This window comes from Saimiri boliviensis, chromosome 9 (genome assembly GCF_048565385.1).
Source record: "Saimiri boliviensis isolate mSaiBol1 chromosome 9, mSaiBol1.pri, whole genome shotgun sequence".
Taxonomy (NCBI): domain Eukaryota; kingdom Metazoa; phylum Chordata; class Mammalia; order Primates; family Cebidae; genus Saimiri; species Saimiri boliviensis.
In genome coordinates, this window is record NC_133457.1 from 48966962 (window position 1) to 48989942 (window position 22981).

General features: G+C 46.1%; 1 protein-coding gene across 1 annotated transcript in view; it reads right to left on the reverse strand.

Moving 5' to 3' along the window:
* Positions 1 to 584: 584 nt before the first annotated feature.
* The window catches only part of SPSB4 (splA/ryanodine receptor domain and SOCS box containing 4), an 84558-nt gene continuing 62161 nt past the window's right edge, over positions 585 to 22981 (reverse strand). Inside the window, exon 3 of the mRNA XM_003942590.4 lies at positions 585 to 2034. Within this exon, the coding sequence (XP_003942639.1) occupies positions 1907 to 2034 (128 nt within the window). The 3' untranslated portion in view covers positions 585 to 1906. The remainder of the gene's footprint in view (positions 2035 to 22981) is intronic.

Genomic DNA, 22981 nt, shown 5'->3' on the forward strand with positions numbered 1-22981 from the left:
ACCACGTATCTCTGGGGATGAGACACACCAGCCTGGGCTCTGGGTCCCTGGAAATTGCCATTGCATGCTGTTGGCTGGTCTGCTAAGTGAATGCTATGCCAGTCCTTATCCAGACCCTATCTGGACTCCAGCTCCTGAACTGCCACCAGCCCTGAGCCTGGCCTTACTTCACACTCAGCCCTCAGCAATTTGCACTGCTCCTTGGTGACAACATGCATTTGCCAGAATCACATCCAGCCCCACCTGCAGTCCACTTGGAAACTGGTGTTGCACAGGGTTTGCGCTGCCTGGCCCTAAGTGCCTTTGCAGAGCTGCCCCTTGACTCTGGCACCAGGAGGCTGAGTTGTTTTTCCACCATTAAGGTCACCTTTGCAAGCAGGGCCCAGGCACATTCTCTTTTCCAGGGCAGGCCTTTGCAAAATAGCTGGAGTTTGAGCACAAGCAGGGACCAGGAGTCAGACGAGACAAGAAGAGTCTAAAGAGGAATTCACACGCCTGGCTTGTATGGGTCTGAGGACAGACCGGCCAGGTTGATGGAAGAAGCTTTCTGGGTCCCTCCCCAAACATGTAATACGCAGCTGAAGGACTGAATGACAAACTTTATTAGAAACGCTCCTCATTCATCAGTCAAATTCACATTAAAGTGGGGGCAGGGGGGCGGGGAGGGAGAGGCAGTGCTGTCTGGGGCTCTGATATCCCACTGCTGTGATGATTTCCAGTTAAAAAATGAGTGTGGGCGGAGAGGGTCTGAAACACACATGAGGTGGCAGTAGCGGCGGCATTCCTGCGAGAGGACCAGGCTCCGAACAGGTGCAGAATGCGTCCCCCACATCCACCCTTCCAGTTACAAGGCTGCCCCCACGGACCTCAAGCTGATAAATAAACAGCACATCACACACACATTTGAAGCAGGAAACAAACTCGTAGAAGTCTCCTAAAGTGAAAAAATAATTTGCTCAAATAAAGCTTTGTGACAGCCATGCTGCACCCTGAATGGACATTGCCCAGAGACCCTGGACACTGCAGGAAGGCTCCCCCAACCCAGGACACATCAGACGGGGGTGTCACAATGCCCCCAGTTCCCCTGTTAGCACCTGTGGACTAAGCACTGTCCTCTCCACATTCCTCCTTTAAAATACAAATGCTGCTTAAAATAATGGTAAGGATACACTCTTCCCTGGGGTGAACCAGTCAGACTCATCTTCCCCGAAGACAGGTGTCTGGGCATCCAGAGAATGGTGAGCCAGTGGCTGGGAAGGGGGGCACATGGAAAGGGGCGAGTAAACAATGTTCATTCAAAGAGGTAAGCCAGAAGGTGTCTCCACACTGCGCTGTCCACTTGCCAGGTGTGCGGTTGGGCCTCCTGGAAACAGTCTCTTAAAGTGGCCCAAAGTCCTAAAACAGCATGACAATCCTGCTGCCCTGGCAAGGGGTGTGGGCCAGGAGGGGCACGGCGTCAGGCTGCTTTCATCATTCATTATTCAGAGGCAATTTTCTCCCTGCACAGGCTAATTTCTCTCCGGCCCTGTCTTCAACAAGGCACACAATAGAAAGTCTCCTGCCCAAATGTTTTATTCATTCTCTTGAATAAGGAAACAGGCTCTCTGATCAATACGGTGGCTGCTGTGTCCTGGTTGGTGGCAGGATTTCCAGCAGGTGCAGGCTCCAGGCTCTCTGTGGCTCCGAAGGAAATGTCTGACTTGGGAGGGCTGCCCTGAGGGCAGTAAATCTTGTTGGTAACAGACCTTTACTTTCCAAAGTTGGTACCATGTCCTGGCTTTGAAAGAACTGAGTGTTCTGGGGAGCCGGAGGAAGGGTAGTTCCTTTCCCCTATGTGCCATGAGACTGTGAATATGACAGGCAGGCTGGGCCCTGCGGTGTGTCTGTGCTGCCCCTCAGGCCTGGCTCACTGGTACTGCAGATAGTTTTTGAGAGACTGAGGCAGGGGCAGGGAGCTGATGTCCCGCAGGCGCTGGCGGCCCAGAGCTGAGCGGACGGATCTCCGGCACAGGTCCATCAGCGGCAGGGGCTCGGCTGCAATGAGAGGGAAGCAGTTAGAGTGTGGCCCGCGCCGTCTTGGCACCTTCTCACCCGCCCCCGCTGCACACCGCCTGCCTGCCCGATCCTCGGAGCTGACCTTCAGAGCCCATGGCTTCTCCTCTGAGAAGACATCTCTGGTTATATAAGCTGAATGCCCAGAGCAGTGTTCATCAGACTGTGGAATGCAACCAGTGAGATGAAAGAGACGAAATCAATTCAAAGGGTGGTGACCAGCAATGTATCTTTTTTTTTTTTTTTTTTTTTTTGAGACGGAGTTCCGCTCTTGTTACCCAGGCTGGAGTGCAATGGCGCGATCTCGGCTCACCGCAACCTCCGCCTCCTGGGTTCAGGCAATTCTCCTGCCTCAGCCTCCTGAGTAGCTGGGATTACAGGCACGCGCCACCATGCCAAGCTAATTTTTTGTATTTTTAGTAGAGACGGGGTTTCACCATGTTGACCAGGATGGTCTCGATCTCTCGACCTCGTGATCCACCCGCCTCGGCCTCCCAAAGTGCTGGGATTACAGGCTTGAGCCACCGCGCCCAGCCTCTTTTTTTTTTTTTTTTAAAGAAAAAGAAAATGAGAGCAATACCCATAGCAAGGACAAATATTATTTCATGAAGTCCTTGTCTCTGATGTAGGTGTTGAGTGTGTTTTAACGTGAAAAGTACTTCTCACTGCAGGTCGTGATGGAAAACGTTTAGAAGCTGCTGGACCTGCAGCGGAGTTTCCTCTTACAAACAGGTTAGATGCTGAGAGGCTGTCTGAAATGCCTGTGAACCCTGAAACTTTCCCCATAGCCTTCTTTGATGGTCCGAAGAGGGTTGCATTTTCTTCCAGCGTCTAGTTCTGGAAAAATTTGTAAGTTAAAATCCATAAATAATGGAACCTCTGGACCCAGGGCAAGTTAAACTGAGTTTAACTAGGTTTATTGCAGACACCGTTATTAAGCTCTTATTCTTGTCCAGGCCCTCTGATTAACCCTGGGGATACAGGGATAACTAGAGGCAGCTCTGGAAAGGGGTGAAGGGGTTCATGGTCTGGGATTTTAAATAGGTCAATCATTTTAATAGAGTGTAATATATGCAATAATTCCTAAATACACAACAGGTACAGAAAGTGGAAATTTCTTATATAGAAGAGCTGTTTGAAAGCTTCAAAGAGAGGACACCTGATGGGGGTTTTGAAGCATGAGTAGGAGTGTTAAAGGCACATAAGGGTGGGGAGGGTATCCTAGGCAGAGAGAACAGGCAAAGGCAAAAGAGGAATAAAACAGGATAGGCTGAAGGTTTGAGGGGAGAGGAACAGTGCTGATCAGTTGGCATCAGCTGGAAGGAAGATGATGACGGTGGTCACATGCCATCTTGTATGGCTTGTACAGGTCTGCTTTTCCCAATCCTATAGGAATATGCTAGAGGCCTGAACATGCATCTTTCTTTCTTTTTTTTTTGAGACAGAGATTTGCTCTTATTGCCCAGGCTGGAATGCAATGGTGTGATCTTGGCTCACCGCAACCTCCACCTCCTGGGTTCTCCTGCCTCAGCCTCGCAACTAGCTGGGATTACAGGCATGTGCCACCACGCCTGGCCAATTTTTTGTATTTTTAGTAGAAACTGGGCTTCTCCATATTGGTCAGGCTGGTCTCGAACTCCAGACCTCAGGTGATGCCCCACCTCGGCCTCCTAAAGTGCCGGGATTACAGGCGTGAGCCACTGTGCCCGGCCTGAACCTGCATCTGAATACATTTTTGGTAATAGAATAAATGAAACATCCTATAATGTACAATAAAACCGTTGAATGGTGAACACTAACACAAGAGCTGTGACAGGCGTAATACCACGGAGGGAGGCCCCTGCAGACCCACCCGAGGCCTGCAGCTTTCCAACATTTTTTATCACGACCTGCAGTGAGAAGTACTTCTTACACGGGAATGTAGTCCAGAGTCAAGAATATGTTCTGTAGGAATTTTATTTACCTGAGCTACAGAGTTAAGAAAGGGAGCCATTAGAATTAAGGTGGGACTCAGGGGCACGTTCTTTGAGGCTGTGCGCAGGAGTACATCCAGCTCTTCTTCACTTGAGGTAAGATCTCAAGACTATTGGAAGGGAGCATTAGTGGCTTCAAACACTCACCTCTGTATCCTCTTTTTTAAAATTTTTTCAAAAAAGATTTATTATTTTTATTGTATAATTTTACTTGTACAAAATCTCCAGAATAGTCAGATATGGAGACAGTATATTGATCCTCACACAAAATGAGGCTGGACAGGGAAAGCCCAGCCATGCCCTATTTTCCAGGCACAGAAGGCTGATCACTCACCTCCAGTTGCCCAGTCACTGTGCCTAGGCCAGCATTTGACAACCCTCCCTTAGCATGTCCCCATCTCCTCCAGCAACACCCTTGTACGCAGCTCTCGCACTCCTGGTCTCCCATCTTGCTTTGGGAAAACTGAGCTGCTAAAGTTTCAAAATCACTGGCAGACCTTAAGAGATTTTCTTATCACTTTAATGCCCTAAGCACATAATAGGAATCCAAAGTCCAAAACGCTTAGCCTTGTCAGCAAACCCAACTCCCTGTGTGTTCCCTGCCCAAGGAGGAGCTGAAGAGGACAGAAGGCCTTTTATCTTCATCTCTCTGCAGTCATTGAAATCAACCTAGAGCCTAAATTTCAAAGGAAGAAAGAAAAGGAGTTCAGAGTACGTTGGTAGCTCTAAATGTGAAATACAAATCATCTCACTTCTGAGGGGAGAGTAAGCTCACAACCCCAAAGTGCACAGAGAAAGTCCTTGGGTTGCTGCCCCCACTGTGGAGCATTAAGAGCTCAGAGAATGCCCAGTGTTGGCTGTGCCCATTCCCTTGCTCTTCTTTCTCATCCCACCGGCTTTGAGGCTTTCCTTAGAGCTACCAAATATCAAAGCTTGGAAATAACCAGCTAGATAGGAAGGGAAGCACAGAATTTTCCAGTATGGGAGCTTTTCTTAGAACTGTGGTTTTGACTAAAGATAAAACTGAAAAAGAACTATTGTTCACGGAGGCGAATACCCAAGTTGCCAATAAACATAAGTAAAAGTGCTCAACTTTATGAATCATCAGGAAAGTAGAAATTCATACCATAATATGCCTCTACTACATGCCAACAAAGACTAAAGTGACGATTTCCTCTGTGGTGCCTGGGACTGAAGTCTGAGGTGATGAAGACCTCTCATAGGATCTGCTTAGAAGGTGTCAAATATTTAGCCAAAATTCATACCCAGAGTTAACTGTATGGCCTGTCCTCCAATCCAGGTTTGCTCAAACAGCCGTGGTGACTCAAAGATAGTCTATGAAGACTCAACTGACAAACAAATAAATGTCCTGACACTGTTAGGAGCTATTAATTTTGTCTTTTCTAAAAATAGACATTTCCTCTACTTTTTATTGTCTTCTTATATTTAATTTATATATTAACGTAAAAATGAGGGCTCATATGTTGGTCTATTTCTAAATTTTTATTCCGTCTGTAACCCTCAGGCATAATTAAAATAATCTAATGGAAAGACGTGGCAGGCCACTGCAAATTCTGAGACAGGCAAAAAACTCTTGTGCTGTCTTGAAAGCGCCACCTCCTGGCTGGAGACCAACCAACTCAGGACATTACAGCAATTCATGATAGAACAACCTTGCTCCAAGGAAGGAGAAAACAGGCGCTAATTCCACTGCCTGCCAAATCCTGGCTAACCAGTGGTCCCAAGTCTGTCCGTATCACAGCTTCACTGCTAGCACAACCAGCACTCAATAATGCCAGCACACTAAACATCTATAACGAAAGACTCTCACAGAGTCTACTTTACTCTCCTGCTACCTCCACCAGAGGAGGTACTGATATCCATGGCTGGGAGACCTGAAGACAGATCACATCACAGGACTCCTTGCAAACATTTCCCAGCACCAGCCCAGAGTCTGGTAGCCCCCCTGCATGGTTAGACCCAGAAGAGCAAAAGCAATCATTGCAGTCCAGCTCTCAGGTAGCCCTGTCCCTAGGGAAGCAGGAGAGCACTACATAAAGGAGTAGCTATTCTTATACAAGACAAAACAGTTTTTAAAGCAACAACAGTATAAAAAGACAAAGAGGGGGCCAGGTGCAGTGGCTCATGCCTGTAATCCCAGCATTTTGGGAGGCTGAGGCAGATGGATCACCTGAGGTTGGGAGTTTGAGACCAGCCTGACCAATATGGAGAAACCCTGTCTCTACTAAAAATACAAAATTAGCCGGGCATGGTGGTACATGCCTGTAATCCCAGCTAGTCAAGAGGCTGAGGCAGGAGAATCACTTGAACCCAGGAAGTGGAGGTTGTGGTGAACCAAGATTGTGCCAGTGCACTCCAGCCTGGGAAATAAGAGTGAAATTCTGTCAAAAAAAAAAAAAAAAAAAAGACAAAGTGGAACATTATAGCATGATAAAAAGATGAGTCCAAGAGGAAAACATCACAATCTTTTTTTTTTTTTGAGACGGAGTTTCGCTCTTGTTGCCCAGGCTGGAGTGCAATGGCGCGATCTCGGCTCACCGCAACCTCCGCCTCCTGGGTTCAGGCAATTCTCCTGCCTCAGCCTCCTGAGTAGCTGGGATTACAGGCACACACCACCATGCCCAGCTAATTTTTTGTATTTTTAGTAGAGACGGGGTTTCACCATGTTGACCAGGACGGTCTCGATCCCTTGACCTTGTGATCCACCCGCCTCGGCCTCCCAAAGTGCTGGGATTACAGGCTTGAGCCACCGCGCCTGGCCACAATCTTAAATATATAGGCACCTAACACAGGAGCTCCCAAATTTATAAAACAATTATGACTAGACATAAGAAATGAGATAGAAAGCAACATAACAATAGTGGAGGACTTCGATACTCCACTGACAGCACTAGACAGTTCACCAAGACAGAGTCAACAAAGAAAAAATGGGCTTCAACTATACCCTAGACAAAATGGAATTGACAATTATTTACGGAACATTCTACCCAACAACTGCAGAATATACAGTCTTTTCTTAAGCACATGGAATATTCTCCAAGATAGACTATATGATAGGCCACAAAGCAAGTCTCAATAAGTTTAAGAATATCAGAATTATATAAATTATCCTCTCAGACCACAGTGGAATAAAACTGGAAATTAACTTCAGAAAGAACCCTCAAACCTATACAACTACATGGAAATTAAATAATCGGCTCCTGAATGATCTTTGGGTCAACAATGAAATCAAGATGGAAATTTAAAAATTCTTTGAATTGAATGATAATAGTGACACAACTTATAAAAACCTCTGGGATATAGCCAAAGCAGTGCTAAGAGGAAAGGCCATAACATTAAATGCCTACATCAAAAAGCTGAAAGAGCATGAACAGACAATCTAAGGTCACACCTCAAGGGACTAGAGAAACAAGAACAAAATAAACTCAAACTCAGACAAAAAAATAAATAACAAAGTTCAGAGCAGAACTAAATGAAATTGAAACAAAAAATACAAAAGATAAATAAAACAAAAAGCTGGTTCTTTGAAAAGGTAAACAAAATAGATAGATCATTAATGAGAATAACCAAGAAAAGACAAGAGAAGATCCAAATAAGTTCAATCAGAAACAAAACAGAAGATATTACACCAGATACCACAGAAATACAAAAGGTCATTCAAGGGGATTATGAACACCTTTACATGCACAAATAGGTATATTACAGGCACAAATAGAAATATTTCAAGAAATTTATCTATTTCCTCTAGAGGTTGAAATATATAACCTTCGTAGATTAAATCAGGAAAAAATAGAGACTCTGAACAGACAAGTAACAAAGTAGTGAGATTGAAATTGTAATAAAAAAATTGCCCCCCCAAAAAAGTCAAGGACCAGATGGATTCACAGCTGAGTTCTATCAGGTAATCAGAGAAGAACTGGTACCAATCTTTCTGAAACTATTCCAAAAGATAGTGAAAGAGGAAATCCTCCTTAAATCATTCTATGAAGCCAGTATCACCCTAATACCAAAACCAGTAAAGGACATAACAAAAGAAAAAACCACGGACCAATATCCCAGATGAACATACATGCAAAAATCTTCAACAAAATACTAGCTAACCCAATCCAACAGAATATCAAAGAGATAATACACCATGATCAAGTGGGTTTCACACCAGGCATGCAGGGATGGTTTAACATATGCAAGTCAATAAACATGATACATCACATAAACGGAATTAAAAACAAAAATCATATAAGCATCTCAATAGATGCAGAAAAAAACATGTGACAAAATGCAGCATCCTTTATAACTAAAACTCTCAGAAAAATTGGCAGAGAAGGGACGTACTTCAAGGCAGTAAAAGCCAGCCGACATTATACTGCATGGAGAAAAGTTGAAAGCATTCCCCGTGAGAACTAGAACAAGACAAGGATGTCCACTTTCACCACTGCTCTTCAACAGTGTACTGGAAGTCCTAGCCAGAGCAATCAGACAAGAGAAAGAAATAAAGGGCATCCGAATCTGTAAAGAGGAAGTCAAACTGTTGCTATTCACCGATGATATGACTGTAGACCTAGAAAACCCTAAAGACTCATCCAAAAAGCTCCTCGATCTGATAAGTAAATTCATTTAAGTTTCAAGATACAAAATCAGTGTACACAAATCAGTAGCGCTGCTATATATCAACAGTGACCAAGCTGAGAATCAAATCAAGAACTCAACGACTTTTACAACAGCTGCAAAAAAAAAAAAAAAAAAGAATGAAGTTGGATCCTTCTCTTATCTTATACAAAAATCAACTCAAGATGTATCAAAAACTTAAATCTAAGATCTGAAACCATAAAAATTCTAGAATATAACATAGGAAAAACTCTTCTAAACATTGGCTTAGGTGAAAAGTTCATAACTAAGAACCTAAAAATAAATGCAATAACAACAAAGACAATAGATGGGCCCTAATTAAACTAAAAAGCTTCTATAGAGCAAATGAAATCATCAGCAGATTAAACACAGAGTGGGAGAAAGTATTCACAAACTATGCATCTGACGAAGGACTAATACCCAGAATCTACAAGGAACTCAAGCAAATCAGCAAGGAAACAAAAACAAAAACAATCCATCTAAAAGCAGACAAAGGATATGACTAGAAAATTCTCAAAAGAAGATGTACAAATGGCCAACGAACATACAAAAAAATGTTCAACATCACTAATTATCAAGGAAATGCAAATTAAAATCACAATGAAATACTTACTCCTGCAAAAATGGCCATAATTTAAAAAAATAACAGATGTTAAAAAATAATAGCTGTGAGTACGGATGTGGTGAAAAGGGAACACTTTTACGTTGCTGGTGGGAATGTAAACCAGTACAACCATTATGGAAAACAGTGTGGAGATTCCTTAAAGAACTGAAAGTAGGACTACTGTTTCTACTCAGAGGAAAATCATTATATGAACAAGACACTTGCACGTGCATGTTCATAGCAGCACAATTCACATTTGTAAAAATATGGAAACAGCCTAAATGCCCATCAATGAATGAGTGGATAAACAAAATTTTATATATATATATACATATATATACATATATATATAAAATCACATTTTGTTATATACACACACCTTGGAATACTATTCAGCCATAAAAAGGAAAATGGTGGCATTCAAAGCAACCTGGATGAAGTTAGAGACCATTATTCTAAGTGAAGTAACCCAGGAATGGAAAATCAAACATCTATGTTCTCACTTATAAATGGGAGCTAAGGTATAAGGAGGCAAAGTCATAAGAATGATCTAATGGACTTTAGGGACTCAGCGGGGCGGGGGGGAAGGATGGGAGGGGGTTGAGGGGTAAAAGACTACAGATTGAGCGGTGCATCAAAATTTCAGAAATCACCACTAAAGACTTTTTCCATGCCACCAAAAACCATCCGTTCCCCAAAAACTATTGAAATTAAGAAAGAAAAAAAAGAATGACTAAAATGAAAAAGATAGTATTAATTGCTGATGAGGATGTAGAGCAACTGGAATGCTCACAACACTTTTAGTGGGAATGTGAACTGCACAACCACTTTGGAAAACTAGGCACATCAACTAAAACTGCTGAACCTCCTGGGTCAACACCTAGCAGTAAAGCATATACACATTCACCAAAATGTACATTCACAAACGCTCATAGGAGCATTACTTGTAACAGCACCAAACTGGAAGCAACAACCTTACTGTCCATACATAGTGGAATGTAAAAATAAATTGTGTGATTTCATATAGAACACTAATCAGCCACAAGAATGAAGGAACCACATTCACATGTAAAAGCGTGGAGGAATCTTTCAACAAAATTTTGAGTGAAAAAAAAGTACATTTTGTGTGACTGAACAGAAGCAAAAGCAAGGTGGTGAAGTTAGGGCAGAGGTGACCTTAAGGGAGTAACGATGGGGATGAGGAGGCATGAGGGATTCCTGGGCAGCGGTGGGGGGAGCTGGTATTTTCTGCTGCTTAAATTGAGTTCTGGTTCTACTAGTGTGTTGTTTGTAAACATCAAGCAGCACCCTTAAGATTTGTATGCTGTATACTTATATTTTATACTTCAAAAACAAGTTTACATTAAAAAAAAATTAAATTGTGGACAGAAGTACTTGGTGAGACGCAACACAAGAGAAGCATCCGCCTTGCCTGCCCTAATGGGAAAAAGTAGGGGGAAGGAGCTGGCTTGGAATCCTAGCTTCTGCTCCCACCACCCATTTAGTAGAGGAAAAAATGTGGCATTACATTTTTATAATCTGTAAAATGGGAATAGCAACACCTCCACCTACAGGCTGCTGTGATGATGGTATGATGAAACAGACCCCTTGCCTTAAAGGGTTCTCTCTAAAGTGTGTCTTATCTCAGGCCATCAGCCCAAGAAGTACCTTTAAAAATAGTCATAATTTACTTACTGTGGTTCTAAAAATGCCTCAGTACATCATCCTAATTGACAACAATGTTCTGGTCTTGATGAAGATTTGCTGGAGCCAGTGCTGGATGTCTGATTCTGTGCTAAAAACATCACAAGGCAATCATTTCAAAAGTTCTCCAGTGACCTGAATATTCCTCAATTTTCCATTACTAACCTCCTGCACAACCCTAGGTGAGCCACAGGACTTCCCAGGAACTCTGTTTAGCTATCAATAACATGGGGGAAGTTTGAACATCCAGTTGTGATGGTCTGTGTGATGAAAATGGGTGAAGATCTTGGCACAGAGACTGGTGGCTTAAGCTGCTCCCCTAGACCCTCTGAAGTCTTCTCTGCCTGCAGTGGGAAGATGCCAAGACACGAGTCACTACCCTACCCCAACCTTGTATTTATATTTTGAAAAAAGATCAATACCTTACGGTCAAGATGTTAAATTCTCTTGTAATTTTAGACAATGGTCAGCAGATGGGGGAGGGTTTGAGTGACAGCCCTGAAAGCTGAACTCAAATAGAACTGGGCACTGTTTGTTTTCAGGGAATGAAACAAGGAGGAGCCACACACATGTGCAAGCACACACACACTCTGTGGCAGACATGGTGCTCATCAGTCATCCACAGACTATGGTTTTGGTGTCTGAAGCCTCAGAATTGCTTTCATGCCTCTGGGCCTCCCCTCATGCTGCTCCTTTTGTCTAGAAGACCATTCCTTGTACTTCCTGCCAGGAAAGAGGACTCAAATCAAGTGTCACCTCTTCCCCAATGACTTGGCTCCTCTGTCCTCAGGGTCTGCACCTGTTAGGTATAAATCCACTTACTTAATCATGCAAATTGTCAAGTGCATCATTATCTACAGTAATGCTACTTCTAAAATATGGCATCCCTGTACCGACTTGGCCCTGTCACAGCCAACAGAGACCTCAGCTCCCATCTAGGAAGCATTTGGAATTTGGAGAGTTTTCTGTTGACAAGCTTCACTGTTTCCCCAGCAAAAAAGGTTGTGACTACAGCTGGGACAAAAGCAGCATCTTCAGATGAACTCTGTGCCAACAAGCGTCATCGGCACAGATGGTCCCCACAGCCCAGGTGGGGCCCTCATTTTTCCCTGGAATAGGGAGCGATCAAGTTACTTCTTGTGCACAGAGGAGTGTTGCACAGGAAAATAGTCCTAAATAATGCATGGCCTTCCCTAGCAACGCTGCAAAGCAAGGACATGAGAAACCTCCAAAGTGGACAACCCAGAACAGGGAGTGCTTGAAAAATTCCATTTGAATGTTGCAGCTGAACTGTGTGGGGCTGTTCAAAAGATGGAGGCAGTGTGCTCCGGGGGGCAGCCTGGGCCCACCCACTGCACGCCTCCCACCCATCATCTCTCTGAAATGCTGGAAGATTCGCTCACGTGTGCATGCATGCACACAAGGGACGGGATAAGAGGATAAGAGTGCTGGAAAACAAGAAAGGCCATCAGCAACCAGACATTATGGTAAATACCAGGAAGACAGGAAGCAGGTGCGACAGAATGGTGGAGAAATCAAGCAGCGAGACCAGTAGCCCCGTACACCAGGGATGAGCAAGGCTCTCATCAAAAGAAACCCCAAGCTCCAAGGAGCAAACATGGGGTAATCCTTAAAGAACTGTCATCCCAACAACTGGGTCAGTTGTGTTCCTGTCTCTGCCCCAGCTGCAGAGCCTGATTCAGCTCTGCTTGAGCAGGGCAGCCTTTGGGAGAGGCTCCTGGCGATGTCAAGGTCCAATAGAGAAGCTGAGTAGAGCATGGGCAAAACCTCCACATCAGAGGTGGCCAGGATTTGTGGAAAAGACACCTCCACTTAGATGACAAACTCAAGGGTCTGGCCTTCCCATCAGCTCCCTGACTCAGTACGGACAGGAGAGTGTGTCTGGCAAAATATTTTTCAACCGAAGACTCCTCATCCTCCCAGGCTAAGGGGAGCTACACTGTTGCAGAGCAAACAGCAGCTACCTTTTTGGATGTGGGCAGTGGCTCTGAAAGAAGAGCTTTTGTGCACCTAGTCTGAAGTTACTCAAGGATGCACTCCAGAAAAATGAAAAAGAAGCCCTAGAAAGAGGATAGCACCACATCCAGAAAAAGAGGAGAGGGAATGCAACACTGAAGTGAAGGAAGTAGAATGGAACAATGTGAACCACACGGGAAGGGGGATTTCTCACAACCGGAAGGTGGCGGGGAGGTTCGTATGTGGCAGCCAGGAGGGGACCTGCCCTGCCTCCACGACTGAGTGAGCATGCAGCCCCTAGAGAAGGCGGAAGAGCAGGGGGTACTGGGACAGAGTGCTTGGTCCAATTAAGGCAGTGTGGGGAGCTCTCAGAGAAGAAGCTGGGGTTGCAGTTTTCTGTGTGTGGAGTGGCAGTTCCAGAGGGCACAGTGGAAGATTTGAGTGGTGGGGAAACTGAGGACTGGAGTCAGAGGTAAGAGGGCACAGAGCGTCATGGGGGGATGGCTCTTTAGCAAAGTCAGCTGCTAGAAAGAGGTTCCACTAGGTATTAAGAGCCAATAGAACTTCACATAGTTCCATTCCCCCTTCCCTTGTGGTTCACACCACTCGGTTCAGTCCTCTCCTCACTCCCTGATGCTGTCATCCACTGACCACTGACCCTGAGTTTGTCAGGGCTTTGGCCTGGCCTCCCACACCCCCTCTCCACCCACACCCACCACTCCTGATGACTCCTTCACAGAGATCACTTTCTCATCACTAGGGACTAGGAAATAAGCTGGGAACAAACAGCATCTGGAAGTCAGTTCAGTTCTCAGTTCTTAGATCTCAGTTCTACTGCAGGGCCTAAGAGAGGAGCTGTCCTGCAGCTGAGCAGCTGAGCAGCCAGGAACCCCGGGTGCCGGGCCAGCCTTAGCCACCAGTTGGCAGACTGGCCTCGCCTTCCTTCTCTGGCCTCAGTGTCTCCATCAGAGTGGCAAATGGCTTGGCATGGTGGCGGAGGCTCCTCTCCACTGGGTGACATTTGGCAGAACAGCAGTGCAAGGGCCCTGACTGTACCAAATCAAATCAGATTTGAGAGAAAAAAATGCACATGAAGAAGTGAATGGCAAGGCAAGTGCTGCCTGTGAGATAAATGTCAGAGGAGCCTTGCAGATCTGCGGATGTGGCTTCTGAGCTCCAGACAGAGGCCAGGCAGGCTTCCTCGGGGAGGTGGGGGCTGAACCAGGCCCAAAGGCAGGGCTGGCTCTAAGCTGCTATTGTTTCCACAGGCAGGACTGGCTGAACTGAGGCCTCACTCAGCTTTACAGGTGGCTCATTTTAGCCACAGGCTCACACTAGCATTGTCAAAGGAATGAGGGGTCTGGAGACCTGGACCCCTCTCTGGGGGCCTTCCTTTCACAGGCCTCTATCTTTCTGGCCAAGAGGTCAGCAGGGCTCAGCTGCCCGTCCACTGCTGGCTCGTCGCTGCACCCTAGCTCTGCTGAGCCACACGTGTGTTCACTATTGACCCTCTCCCAGCTGTGAGGAAGAATGACTGGCTCCAGGCAGGCGCTGGAGACTCAGGTCCTCCTGGAGCTTTGTGTCCTGGGCCCCTGTTGGGTCTTCTCAACCTCGAAGCATACACATCTTGGAGAAACCTCTGTGTGTTTGGGTTGGGTGGGGAGTGAAGAGGTGGAAGAAGGTCCCATCCCTTCCCAGCCTTTGAGAGCCTGGGCTGGGGTCTGGGGGGCTGTATTGGAGGTGAATCCTAGCTCAGCCTCCACCCTAGTGCAAGGCCCAAGCCAGACTCTTTCAGTAGCCGCCTACCATCTAAAGCAGAGGCAGATCCATCACTAGTGCAGGATCTCGGGCCCCACCCTGACCTACTGCATCAGAAGCAACATTTGAACACGATCTGAGTGATCTGATATAATACCTTATGCTTACAAGGTCCCTCAGGCAGACAGAATTAATAACAAACGGCATCAGTTCTTGGTCTGGTAGAGGATGCTGCTAACTCAGCTGAAAACGTTCCCAGAAAATCTGTGTTTAACTTGGAGCCTGCCCCGGAGAGCTGCACAATGGACATGCTGGCCTCGGATGGGACAGCCCTTGTCACAGGGGGAGAGTCAGAGGTGGGGGTGCCCCTGGGCTGGCATGCACCCTGCCCCACAGATCTTCCCAACCTCTGCAGTGCTCCTTGTCACTGCAGCACTGGAACAACCCGGCCGCCCCTACAGGAACTGAAACATGTCCGACGTGGGAGATCGGGCGGGGGAAGCAGAAGGATGCTTGCAGAGACAGTCGGTGCTAATTTCATCCAGGGCAGAATGGAGTCCTCAGGAGTAGGTCCCCGATTCCCTGTGGCATCCCCTTCTAAAAAGGAATGAGGAGTGTGGGGACAGCAGGACTCACCTGCCGGATATCAGGTTACTTAACGCTGTAGCAATGACACGGTGTGGTACTGGCATAGGAGTAAGCAATTTAGGAAGCTGCAGAACAACCAGAATGAAACCAGGCATTGTTGAGGCACACATCTATGTACAAAAAGTCTATAAGGAAAAGAGCAAATGAATGGTAAACACAAAATTCTAAGCGCGGTTGCCTTGCAGCAAGGGTGCAGATTGGCAGAGATGACATGAGGGGCACAAAGAGGCTTGATTATCAGTGCTCCGGGCGTGGTGGATTCGTGGGTGTGCATTAAACTATAAAGAGGTAAGTACATGAATATAAATACGATAGGGGACATTAGAATTAAAGAGGGCTGTGCATGGGACCAAAGATGACAGTGTATTACAGCGAAGGATTATGTCTAATCCAATTCTGTGTATCAGAAGTTCAGTTAAAAACAGAGAGAGAGAGAACAAAAGTGAATGAGTACATTATGAGGCAGCCCCAACCAAACTCACAGGACTTGGCCAGAAGATGAATTACAGTTAAATTCTAGCTAAGGATAATCATGGAGTCACTCTTGCCTGCTTAGAACTTAGTGTGGCTGGGCGAAGGCAGAGCTGGAAGGAAGAAGCAGCCCAGGCCTGGACTTAGAAGATCGAGTCAAATTCTGGCTTTACAGGGCTGGCTGCTTCCTCTGTAAAATGGGAACATCACCTGCCTCATGGGGAAGCGCTGGGAGGATTAGAAGAGGGACAGAGTCAAAGTGCCCAACATAGGCCCTGTCCTTTGTGGGCAATCAGTCAATGACAGCTATTAATATTTCAGACAAGTTAGTGCTCTTTGGGACAAGGTAAAAAAAAAATAGGCAGCTGGTGTGGGGAGCTGAGGACTGGACATCTAGGTAGGATGCCTCTACATCAGTAACCACAGATAATTCCAAACGGAGGCCTGCTCAGAACACAGCATCTGATGCATCTGTGAGCCGGGGCTCAGATCTGGGGCTCAGAGCCAGCTCCAGGTGACCCGCGGCTCCCACCACATCCATCAGCCTGCTCCACTCCTCGGGATCCTCCTTCCAATCTTCTCATCAGAAGCAGAGGCCTTGGGAAACTCATGAGTGTTGACATATGTTCAAAGCCCATCTGAGTGCTCTTACTGGACTCTTCAGCTGATTTTCTGGCAATAATAATAGTAACATTGTAGTTGTAACAAGGACTTACACAGCACTTCCTCCGTCATGAGACGTTCTAAGCACTTTCTTTGTCCTGCTGTATTTAATCCTCACAACGACCCAATGAGGTAGTTACTATTATGAATGCGCAGCTACAGACTGGAGGAAACTGAGGCAGCTGAGAGGATAGGCACTTGCTCAAGGCCACAGTTAAGTGGTGAGAACTGGATTGGAATTGGGGCAACGTGGTCTGGGGTGCACTCTCTGTTGCCACCTCCCCTGAAGAAGCGGGATGATGGTCACTGCAAAAGAGACCTCTGCCGGCCTCACTGTTCTGTTCCTGAGTCCCAGGGGCCCCACGACCCTGATCCTCAGCCCGGCTCCATGTGCTGGTGCTAGCTGGTTTTCCAAGCTCAGCTACAGTGAGGGACTTTGCCTAGTGGGGGCCAGCAACTAACGGGTTCAATCCACCTAATTCCAACTGGGATTTGGCCTGAAGAATTTGGAAAGGGAAAGGAAGCTGACACAGACTCCACAAAGATAATCAATGATAATCACCTCTAGTCCCGGCCACCACAACCACCACCACCAAGCTCCCTTCCCGAAGCAGGCTGGGGCTATGCTTCACAACCCCTGAGACTACCTGGCACAGCTGACTCCTGTTTTCTAGCAAATAGCTGTGCTTGAGCAAACTTCCTCTACTCAGAAACGCCATCCCTTAGCCTCTTGCTAAATAGCATAAGCCCCAGGGGCTTAATATGAAGGCCTTCTAATGGATTTATTGTGTTTATTTGACCTTTCCAAGTGTGAGCTCAGAAATAGGCCCAGAGGAGGATGGTGGAAGCTTGTTTTTCTTAAGTTAAGCAAAACTGATGAGTAAACTGAATTCTGGGATGGAGTTCGCCCAGTTTTCTCACCCGAGCTTCCCTCCTCCTTTAGTCAAATGATCCAATTAGGCCCAAGAGGAACCCAGTATTTATGAGATACTCCAGAAGAGGAAAATTGTGTCTAAGAAGTGGTAAATGATGAAGTCTGAAATAAATGTTTTCAGTTGATAAACAGCCATGACACAAAATAATAGTTGGCAAATTTTTAAACAGCTACTTCCAGTTCTAATTTCAAGGCAAATGATTTTCTGTTTTAGATAAACTTTTAAAAAGTTAATCAGTGCATTAATGAAAACTATCTCAAGTGCCACAAATACGTTTGCAACTTAGAGCAGAGGCTGCAAACTCCAGCGTCCATGGTGCCAGGCAGGTAACCTAAGTGAATAGTGGGGAGCAGGTGTAAAGTATGGACAATGGGCATTTCTTGCTCTTTCCAGAAAACTCCAAAATTCAGGTTTTCATTTAATTTAGTATGACAAAACAAAATATTTCTAGGCCCACATCCAGCCCTGAGCTGATAGTGTCCCTTCTATTGTAGAGTAAAGCTAATCCACAAACATACCGGATGTCAGTACCTGCCAACCCTACGTGGCGACAGCTCGTCCCTCAATAAACTGCCAGAGATCAGATGCAACCACAGAGCCCCAAACACAGTTGGATCTGGGAATCTGACCATTGTTCGTCCATACCTCAACCAGCTCTAGCTCTGATGTCCGTAACTATGTAAAAAACCGGAACTGCATTTAAACCCCATTTGGTGTCTCAGTGTCCAGACTGGGAAGTTCACTTTGCGCCGATGCCGGCCGAGCACTTGACCTACAGTAACTCACTCAGTCCTCCTCACACCCTGTGAGGAAACTCAGGCACAGAGAGGTCACGTGATTTCCAAGGTCAGGCAGGCAGCATCCGCTGGGCGGCTGGGCTCACAAGACTCTTGGTGCCTCACCAGACACTGCCCAACACCCAGAACATTCACATATTCGATGTACAGTACCTACGATATCTTTTTCCATAAATGAGGCGCTTCCTTTCTTATTGTACCGTAGACAAGGGGTAGCAGACATTAGAGGTTTATGGACAAAAATGTATCGGTAGAGAAAAATGACAGAGAAAATGGACCGAGAAAATGAACTTTTTTTGAATTGGGAAAAGGCAGAAAAATACTTTAGTTCAGGCAGTGGCAAAAGCAGTTTCTCCAAAGACCACAGACCAAGATGCCCTTGACCGTGGATAGCAATGATAATCACTTAAGACCAGCAGCAGCTGCCCTCTGCTGAGCCCTGCCAACGCGCCCAGCCTGGCCACGGTGGTTTAGTTGCATCCCGTTGCTGCGCCAGCACAGTGGGTCCAGACTTGGCCTCGTCAATGTCCCATGTTACTTCACAGTGGGGAAAACTAAGTGCTGAGATTAAGCTTCTAGCACAACATTGGAGAGCCAGTGAGTGGACAGGCGTGCTGTGCATGCACCGTGGTTCATCAGTTACTCACAGGAGTTAATTCCAAATCTCTTAAGGATCTGTCATGCCCCAGATCAGGTGCAGGGGAGCTGAGAATGAGTCTGATGCCCCCAGCTGGAGGAGTGCACAGTTTCCTGGGGTCACGGGGAATGAAGGGTGCTCCCCCAGGGCCATGCTCAGAGCAATTGACTCAGTTCACCCTGGGATTTTCCACACGAACACAACTGCCCTGTTGACTAAATTCCTGTGACTTCTTGCACCCAATTTATTTATAATTTTTAAATTGAGGTGAAATTTACATAAAATAAAATTGATCTTTTTTTTTTGAGATAGTCTCACTCTGTCACTCAGGCTGGAGTGCAGTGGTGTGATCATAACTCACTGTAACCTCAAATTCCTGGGCTCAAGGAATCCTCCCACCTGGGCCTCCTGAGTAGCCAGGATCACAGGCATGCACCACCATGCCTGGCTAATTTTTTGTAGAGTCGGCGGTTCCCCATGTTGACCAGGCTGGTCTCGAACGCCTGGAATCAAGCGATCTGCCCGCCTTGGCCTCCCAAAATGCTGGGATTACAGTCATGAGCCACCATGCTCGGCCAAAATGATCTATTTTCAAGTATACAATTCAGTGGCATTTAATACATTCACAGTGCTATGCAACAATCACTTCTGTCGAGTTCCAAACCATTTATATTACTTCCAAAGGAAGCCCTGCATCCATTAAGCAGTCATGTTCCATCCTCCATCCCCCAGCCCCTGGAAACCCCTAATCTACCCTCTGTCTCTACAAATTTATCTACTGTGGATATTCCATGCCCAGAATATGAATATGGAATATTATATGATTATATGGAATCATATGAGAGCTTTTGTATCTGGTTTCTTTCACTTAGCACAATGTTTTCAAAGTTCATCCATGTTGTGGCATGTATCTGAACTTCATTCCTTTTTATGGCTAAATACTATTCCATTATATCAATATGCTATATTTTGTTTGCCCATTCGTCTACTGGTGGACATTTTGGGCTGTCTGCATTTTTGGCTCCTGTGAACTGTGCTGCTGTGGGCATTCATGCATACATATTTGTGTGAATACCTGTTTTCATTCCTCTTGGGTATATACCTAAGAACGGAATTGCTGGGTCATATGGCGATCCTCTGTTTAACTTTTTGAGGGACTGCCAAACTCTTTTCCACAGCAGCTGCATCGTTTTACATTCTCAACAGGAATTCCTCCAAATCTTCCCCATTTGTTATTTTCTGTTCCGCTTGTTTGCTTTTTAATTATAACCATCCTAGTGGGTATGAAGTGGCATCTCACTGTGGTTTGGATCCTTGCACTGAATTTACAGCACTGCTTCCTAACCTTTTGCTCAGCATGAGACACAAAGGAGATGAGTGAACAGCTGGGGTAACCTGGAGGGGCTCTGTCCAGGCATCTGTCCAAGACATGGTCAAACAATTCACCTGCCCGTTGTCCTAGCTACCTAAAGGGGCCTTGGAGGCCCCTGTCAGAAACCCTCTCTTGGGCCACTTGCTGAGAAGCCCTGGAAATGCTCCTTAAGGCCAGAAGGGGTCCATCCATGGACTCTACTGCCCCATGCCTTGCCTGGCCACTCTGAGGACTGAGAGGAGCAGGGTCCGGCACCCAATAACCCATCCAGGGTCATGACGGGACGGCCCAGTCAGCAGGCAGAGGGCAAATCCATGAATTTAGTTGAACAAGATTCCTTCTCTCTTTTGGTAGAAGGCTCAGATACTGGCTCTACCACAAACTCAATGTGAGAAAATATGACTAACAGCCAGCATCACTAGCTAGTGTGTTCACTGCACCAGGCACTGTTCTAAGAACTTTTCGTAAATTAGCTCATTTAATCCTCAGAACAACCCTTAACATCTTCATTTACAGGTGAGGAAAGTGAATCACAGGGAGGTGGCCACCGCCCTAAAGGCATCCTGGAGCCAGTGAGTGGTCAGCTGGGATCCCACCACGGTCCCAGCCCAGGTTCTGCCTGAGTTGCACCGTGCCTCCCTGGGCTGCAGTTCTCCAGCTGGGAGGAAAAGGGCGGGTTTTCTCCAAACAGCAGATCCCTTTGCCAGATGAAATTTACGCAGAACTCTGTCTATTTAGCAGAGAGAAGGGAAGCTGTTCAGAGCGGAGGGTGAGGTCTCAGGTTCCAGTCATCAGGCAGGGCTTTGAGGTCTTCTGGGGAAAAAGGTTTTGGGTTCCCCGATTCTGAGAAATGAATATGACAAAACCCTAGATTCTGGCCCGATGGAAAGGGCACGTCACACTTAATAAGTGTGAAAACAATACCTTATACTTACAAAGCACTTTGTCTGTTTCCAAGGACCCAAACACTTCAGTTGCTCTCAGAGTGAATCATTCCGAAACACCCTAGAGGATTAATGGGGCCCTAAAGAACCTCTATTTCCTAGGACAGAATACTTAGGAAACCGAGAGACCTGCTGATGTGGGTTCTGTGCAAACTGGAGCGTTCCCACTCTTCCATGCTGTGGTTTCAGCTCGTGTGGCAGTCTCTTGCAGCCCGGGAACCGAAAATAACTCCTAAGCATGGAGCACTCACTATGTGCTGGGCCCTGTGCTCAGAATTTTTGACATATCATTTCCCTTAATCCTTATGATGACCCTATGAGGGAGGTACTACAGGACCATCACCCTTCATCCAAAAAAAAAAGAAAAGAAAAGTAAGTCCCAGAGTTTAGTAATTAAGTTGCATATGCCACGTATTGTATAATGTATTGTATAAAATCTCCAGCAGACTGCAATCAAACACTTTAATATTTCTACAGTGAAACCTATGAATATTCACACCAAGTGAAATAAGGAATGACTATAAATAGTCTCACCCCAGTTCAAGTTGTCTGGCTGCCAAATAAGTTTGCGCCAAACTTATGAATAAAGTTTTGGTTTTCAGAACATAATCCTGCCCTAGTGTCTTCCTTTAACAATCAACGAGGCTCTGAGAAGTTAAATGACTTGCTAGCTAGGATAACATAGCTGGTGAAGACTTGAGGCAGAGTTCAAGCCAGAAGTATGTATGACGTTACAGCCCAAGGCTATAACCACTTTGTTACATGCACAGTTTTCTGGGGGAGACAGCTGACAGTTCGAATCCCTGCTCTGTCACTTCAGAGCCATGAGATCTGGGCAAATCGCTTCACCTCTGGGACTCTTAGCTTCTGCGGAGGCCACTGTGGTTGTTCTCAAAGATTCTGGCTCTTGCCCTCTAAGCACATAATCAGCTTACCCTTCCTGACTTGCTTGAAGTTAGGTGTGACCATAAGACTTGCTTTGGCTAAGGAAATGGCAACAGAAGTGATGTGCGTCACTTTTGGAAGCTTCAGGAGCCAGTGTGAGTTTTGCTGCCTTCACTTTTCAATTAGTCACCACCAGGGGCTGTTCTTCTGCCCTGGACCCCAAGTGAGGACACGCTTTGTGGAATAAGGCCTCCTGCTGAACAACAATGGGCACACAGTATGGGCAAAAACAAACCTTTGTTATTTGAAGTCAGTGAGGTTTGGGGACTGTCTGTTACTGCAGCAAAACCTGGCCTATTCTGACTGGTGTAGGTTCCTTCTCTATAAAACAAATTGTGTGAAGGTTGAATGAGACGGTACATATAAAGCTCCGAGGCACTGCATGGCAATGGGTGTATCTGCTAATTCCCTCTCCCATTCTCAGCCTCAATGTCCCCAACTGTAAGAAACAGTTAACTTGCTCTGTTTTAAGGAATGAAACTGCTTGTTAACCTATGAGATGTTAATGGAAAGAATTTTTGGAGCATCCACAAAAACCTGGCTATATTGTCTTACATGTCCCTCTTACCACTCGGGCTTTGATGGGGATGCTGAGATGAGGTGGTGGGAGGTTGGGGACAGAATCCCAGCCCTGGGGCGGGCAGCCTCCTGAGGACTCTGGGTTCCTGACTGAAGCATCAGCTGTGGACCAAATATCCCCAAAGGCAGGGCTGCAAAGGGCCGGAGTGCATCAGGAGGAGGTCAGAAGGGCCACCCGCCTGCCGACAGCTGCTGAGCACAGAGGAGGCACCGTTTCCTCCTCAGGCCAACAGATGGAGGGAGTGAGGCTGTGGGGCAGAGATTCTCTCTGATGA